This window comes from Cyprinodon variegatus, unplaced genomic scaffold (genome assembly GCF_000732505.1).
Source record: "Cyprinodon variegatus isolate N-32 unplaced genomic scaffold, C_variegatus-1.0 Scaffold1406, whole genome shotgun sequence".
In the NCBI taxonomy this organism is placed as follows: domain Eukaryota; kingdom Metazoa; phylum Chordata; class Actinopteri; order Cyprinodontiformes; family Cyprinodontidae; genus Cyprinodon; species Cyprinodon variegatus.
Genome location: NW_015151859.1, coordinates 147,619 through 154,057, shown reverse-complemented (window position 1 = coordinate 154,057; position 6,439 = coordinate 147,619). Strand labels below are relative to the sequence as shown.

General features: G+C 37.2%; 1 protein-coding gene across 3 annotated transcripts in view; it reads left to right on the top strand.

Moving 5' to 3' along the window:
* Nucleotides 1-223: 223 nt before the first annotated feature.
* The window catches only part of slc29a3 (solute carrier family 29 (equilibrative nucleoside transporter), member 3), a 10,559-nt gene continuing 4,343 nt past the window's right edge, over nt 224-6,439 (top strand). The window contains exons 1-5 of one of the 3 annotated variants that reach the window (XM_015402884.1): nt 226-387; nt 718-770; nt 2,093-2,461; nt 2,754-2,836; nt 3,731-3,957. In XM_015402884.1, the coding sequence (XP_015258370.1) occupies nt 2,150-2,461; nt 2,754-2,836; nt 3,731-3,957 (622 nt within the window). In that variant the 5' untranslated portion in view covers nt 226-387; nt 718-770; nt 2,093-2,149. Of the gene's footprint in view, nt 388-421; nt 570-717; nt 771-2,092; nt 2,462-2,753; nt 2,837-3,730; nt 3,958-6,439 lie in introns of those variants that run through there. The other 2 variants (XM_015402885.1, XM_015402883.1) reach the window with 2 other exon arrangements.

Genomic DNA, 6,439 nt, shown 5'->3' with positions numbered 1-6,439 from the left:
CTGCAGAATTAGTACTTTTAGTATTCGGCTTTTATTGTGAAAAGCTGCTACGATCAACTTCCTGTCTATCAACGTAAGCTATTTTTCTGCCTTTAAAATATATAGGCCTATATATGTTCAGTCTTTCTTTCAGTTTACATATATTGGCCACTATATTAAGTCGTTTTATATTTATATTTTTTTCTTTCTTTTTTTTTCCATATCGTGTTTGTTTGTTTTTGTCTTACAACCGGAAGTGGTGTTGCAGCTGCTAACCATCCGAGCTTGCACTTCGGAAGTAAATCAGCTGACCAGAAACACCAGTTTGCTGTCAACTGAATCTTTTATTTTTGGAAAAACCTGTTTGGAAAGCAGTGGAGCGAAAGTGTCGAAGTTTTCAGGGATGAGGTTTGTCTTGTTCATTTGTTTTCAACCATCGGTGGAGCTAGCTTGCTTTGCTTTTAGCTTTAACTGTTAACCCTAATCATTTTTTTAGACAAAGAATAAATAAGGTTAATGTAAAGTTTAGATAAAGTATCGAAAAAGCATCTTTTATTGATAGGGATATTGTGGTGCAGTATCCTGTTTCAGTAAGTCAAAGGGTTTTTGTTTTAGTATCATGTGAATATTAGTTCCTCTTTAGTCACACTTAAGTTGCAAAATCAACTTTTACCTCAAGATAGTGGCTACATTTTACTGCGTAATTTTTATTTATTTATTCTTCTGACACATCTGCAGCACGGTGATCGTGGAGGAGCTCTGTTAAACATTTAAGGACATTTTGATGAGAGGTGAGATTAAATTAGGGGCTTCTGTTTGAAGTCGGAGTAAAGAGTCAAACAATCACATGTCTCAAAAACACGGGATGTGAGAAACGTTTTGTCTGGAAGATTTGTCTCTGATTGAATAGGCAGGTCATGACTTGAGTTACTCAACAGAGACTTGATAGAGGACAGTGGGAGAGAGGTGCCTTCATAAACACATTGATGGTGATGGTGTTAATGAATAAGTCTGTGGGTTTCTCTGACTCCACATGCAGGGCCTGATGAGCAGCTTATTGAGCAGCTCCTCCAGAGTTACCTTTGATTAATGCTCTCTTTTTCAAGACATCCAGTTTATTAACAGTGGTTAACAGTGTTGTTTGATTTATTGTTTATTGTCTTGATCAGTTCTTGGTGGTATGTTTAGGCCTTGTCATGATGTTTATAACCTTGCTGTCTTCTCTATAGATTTATCTCTAACCTGGCTTCTTTGTTACTAGGTCGTCATTAGCTGTTGGTCTTTATTGATGTTCTTTAATGAACCTCTGAATACTGAGATTATATTGCATTACTATGTTTGATTATATTATATCACTATGTTTAATAATCAGAAGGGAAATGGTTTTATTGGATTTTAGTAGTACAAGTAGTAAATGACACCGTATAAAAGTGCATGTCATATTTTTTTTTTTGGGGGGGATTATTTGTTAAAAGAATCTCCTAATGGATATGTGTTTTTTGTATTTACATCTAAGTTTGTGGATGTAACATGAAAAAATGGGGGGAAATTGAAGGGGTATGAATTAGGGCTGCACTATTATGCAAATTGATTGATCTGTTAGTTATTTTTTCGATTCATCGATTAATAATCAAATAGCACAAGGGTTCCTTAAAGGGGATTGTTTAATTTTAACTAGGTGAAACTAAAACTTTTCCACTTGAGGAGTTCTGGATGGAGAGAATTGATTGACGAAAAAGTTTTTTCTTATCTTAAATGCACAATGTTTCTATATGTTTTTACAATCTTGGTATAATTTCTGCTCTAAGTTGGTTGCTCTGTCAACGAAAGGCATGTTTTAGAGCTTGTATACTCCAGTTAGAAATTAATCAGTTACTAAATTAGTTGACAATTATTTAAATATTCGATTAATCCGATTAGTTGTCTCAGCCCTAGTACGAATACTTTTTGCTACCTGATATTAAACTACAATGTGAGGAAATTATTGAGTTATATTTTAGGGGGATCTCTGCTGCTCTTTTGGAAACTTGTTTTTACTGCTCTAACGTTATCTCACATTTCTCATTATTCTGTAGAACCAAACTTTTCACTTCTGTCTTCTCTTTTCCCCCAGCTTGCCCTTTTCTCTTCTGTTTTCACCCTCTGAGTACCCTGGACCCTACCTGTGAAAATGGACCGCACAGAGTCTGTGCAGCCCAGCGTCAACTCATCCTATCTCCCGCCTGGGTACGACGAACAGAGCTCAATCGAAGATGAGGAGGACGAAGATGCCAGTCCCTCTGCAGCTCTTCTTCCTAAAGTCTCCTCTGCGCCTCTGGCTGTGCGCTACAGTCCAGAGGACTCGTACTTTCTGGTATACATTATCTTTTTTGTGATGGGCGTCGGTTCCCTGCTGCCGTGGAACTTCTTCATAACAGCCAAGCACTACTGGCACTACAAGCTGAGCAACAGCAGTGACCACAGCGGGCGCTCTGGTCTCAGTGTGAGTAGAAGGCTGATGAGGTACAGCTGAATGTTTTTGTTTTGATTTGTTTGTGTCTGGACATTTCTAAAGATGTCTCTGCATCTGACATAGCACCACAAAGATCACAGTACGTTCGAGTGTCATTTCATATTTCGCTGAAATCCAACTTTCAGATTTGAACAGCAATTTAAATATAATAATGAAAGTATTTGGTGATTTAGATTCACTTAAACGGCACTAAAATAATGATCTGCCTATTCTTTAAAAAACATAATAGAAGAATATGTATATTTCTCTTCTCCTTTCCCAGGACTACTTTGAAAGTTACGTGAGCCTAGCCTCAGCAGGGCCTTCTGTGTTTTGCCTAATACTTAACTATTTTCTGGTTAACAGGTGAGTAAGACTTCATGCACGTTTTTTCCAGCTACAAATAGATTCAATATGATAGACCAACACAGAAAATATATTTATATATTTTTTTTCTTTCCTGTAACCTTTTAATTATGGCAGCAATGTATTTATTACTCTCATACCCCTAAACAAATGGAGTTCAGCCTTCAGAAGTCCAGCTCTTTAGTGGAGAAACAGCACCATGATGACTGAAGAGCTTAACAACTGGGTTAGGAGGACTTTTCAATTTAAACATAGACATGTAATAATACATATGACCTACAATAACTTAAATTATATCATTGTACTACAGTAGGTCATCAAATCAATTCAGTTTAGTCTGTCAAATAAGCTGCCTGTAGTATCTTTAAAAGTCCAGCAGGTGTCAGTATTCTGTGGGACAATATCAACCCAGTATCAATACAGTTTGGAATCAACCCATCACAAGAGTTTATCTGCTCAGGAACATAACCCTAAATCTGCAGACTTAATAAGGTCAAAGCCTTTTGTGTTAGAATGACCTAGTCAAAGTCCAGAGCTAAATCAGATTTGGGATCTGAGTCCAGATTTAAAACTTTGCTTTCCACTTAATCCAAATTTAAAGCTGTATTTGGAAAGAAGAATTTGCAAAAGTCTTGTCATGTTCACATCTAACATTGACCACTTTTATTGGCAGCAAATGTGATGCTTCTTATAAAGTATTAACTCGGGGGTTTGAATACATAAGCAGGTAACACTTTTTTTTTTATAAGAAAAAACAGATTTTCATCCTGCTTCCCAATTTGGTCCAAGTGTGCTTTGCTTTTTCAAACCAAATATGAGATAATCTGGAATCGGAACTGCTTGGACGGATGGAACCAGTTTGCCCTCATTGTTTAATCCTTTTTCTTTTCCTAGGTTGTCGGCAAACGTTAGGATCCTTTCATCCCTCGTCGTGATGCTGCTTGTATTCGTGGTGACCACGGTGATGGTGAAGGTGGACGTGTCGGAGCACAGGATGGAGTTCTTCGCCGGCACGCTTGCCAGTGTCGCTGTCGTCAGCGGAGCCTCCAACGTCTTCTGTGGCAGCGTGTTTGGGATCAGTGGCTATTTTCCCATGAGGATCTCCCAAGCCCTCATTTCAGGTTAGTCTGCTCACGTTTTCTGTGTGACGCCTTCAGCTCCAGTGCTTGTTGATCAAACAACTGAGTCAAATGGTTGCCTTATAACCAGAACTTTCTGCTGAGCTGAGGAGATCATTCAGAACATTTAATGTTGGTGGGTTGGTTAAATTAAAAGACCCTAAAGAATTACTAGATATAAAGTTCCACATTTTTACAAATAATGAACAAAATAAAAATAAATATATATGGGGTAATTCATATTTAATAAATACATAAGAAATTTGTGTCATTTCGTTTTACAAACTAATAGAAATTGTTCAACAATTTATTGGCCAAACATTTAAATTATTATGTAAATCAAGGATCAGAACCTACATTTTTGTTCTTAAAAAAATTTGTTGTATAACATAGAGGATGGAAAATAAGTATTTCAGCACCTTGTTATTTTACAAGGTCTCCCACTTAGAAATCATTGAGGGGTCTGAAATTGTCATCATAGGTGCATTTCCACTGGGAGAGACATAATCTAAAAAATACAATCCAGAAATCCCACTATATGATTTTTTTTTTGAGTATTTCATCAATGATACAGCTGCAAAAACTTATTTCAGCATCTATCAGCTAGAATTTTGACCCTCAAATATCTGTTAGTCTGCCTTCAAAATGTCCACCTCCAATTGATTTATTATCCTAAATTAGATGCACCTGTTTGAGGTCATTAGCTGCATAAAGACACCTCTCCACCCCACACAACCAGTAAGAATCCAACTACTAACATGGCCAACACCAAAGAGCTGTCCAAACACACTAGAGACAAAATTGCACACTTCCCCAAGGCTGGAAAGTGCTACAGGGAAATTGCCAAGCAGCTTGTTTTAAAAAGGTCCTCTGTTGCAGCAATCATTAGAAAATGGAAGAAGCTAAACATGGCTGTCAATCTCCCTCTGACTGGGGCTCCATGCAAGATCTAACCTCGTGGGGTCTCAATGATCCTAAGAAAGGTGAGAAATCAGCCCAGAACTACATGGGAAGAGCTGGTTAATCACCTGAAGAGAGTTGGGACCACTGTTTCCAAGGTTACTGTTGGTAATACACTAAGACGTCATGGTTTGTAATCATGCATAGCGCGGAAGATTCCCCTTCTTAAGTTTGCTAATTACCATTTGGATGATCCAGAGGAGTCATGGGGAAAAGTCATGTGATCAGATGAGACCAAAATGGAACCTTTTGGTAAGAAGAGAATGACGAGTACATTCACCAAAACACCATACCTACTATGAAGCATGGGGATGGTAGCATCATACTTTGGGGGTGTTTTTCTCCACATGGGACAAGGTGACTGCAGTGTATTAAATTGAGGATGAACGGGGCCATGTATTACCAGATTTTGGGGCTCAACCTTCTTCCCTCAGAGCATTGAAGATGGGTCGAGGCTGGGTTTTCATGACAATGACCCAAAGCACACAGCCAGGATAACCAAGGAGTGGCTCTGGAAGAAGCATATCAAGGTTCTGCCGTAGCATACCCAGACTTAAACCCAATAGAGAATCTTTGGAAGGAGCTCAAATTCCTTGTTTCTCAGTGACAGCCCTGAAACCTGACTGATCTAGAGAAGAACTGTGTGGAGGATTGGGCCAAAATCCCTCCTGCAGTGTGTGCAAACCTGATGAAAGACTACAGGAAACGTTTGACCTCTGTAATTGCAAACAAAAGCTACTGTAACAAATATGAACTTTAAATATTTTTTTGCAGCTTTATCACACAAATAACTTTAAAAATAATACATTGTGATTTCTGATTTTTTTATTTTTTAGATTATGTCTCTCACAGTGGTCATGCCCCTACGATGACAATTTCAGACCCCTCCATGAGAACATGCAAAATAGCAGGATGTTCAAATACTTATTTTCCTCATTGTATGTAGAAAAAACTTTTATTTCTGACCAAGTCAGTGAGAAGTGATTGCGAAATCAGTTGTCTGTGGATTCTTCTCCAAACCTAAAGCTAAACTCAGCAAAATTAACACTCGAAATTTCCCCAAATGTAATTAATCAGCACCTTTTCAGATTTTTCTACAGTGGGTGCGTATTTACGCATTTTCCACTTCTCTCAAAATGTCCTATTTTGTAAAGGCAGTTATTTATTTCAGTCTGTCTTGCAGTATTTCTAATTATTTTCCTTTTTAAAGGGGATATTTAAAAAAAATAAAATGTCAGTATGCACTGAGTTGTCATAACAGCACTATATTATTTCATGTCATTTTGCTGTGGTTTCATACAAATGCAATGTTAAACATTGGCCAGCAGATGGCATTAATATACAGGAAAGAAAGGTTAATCCGAATTTCTTGTTTCTATAAAAAAAATTTTTTTTTTTTTTTTTTTTACATTTTTATCATTAATGTTCAATGCTAAATAACTAATGACACATTTAAGCAACAATTTTATAATGTATTTATTTAGTAAATGGCGGCATGTGACTTATCTCATAAAGGTTTTTACTC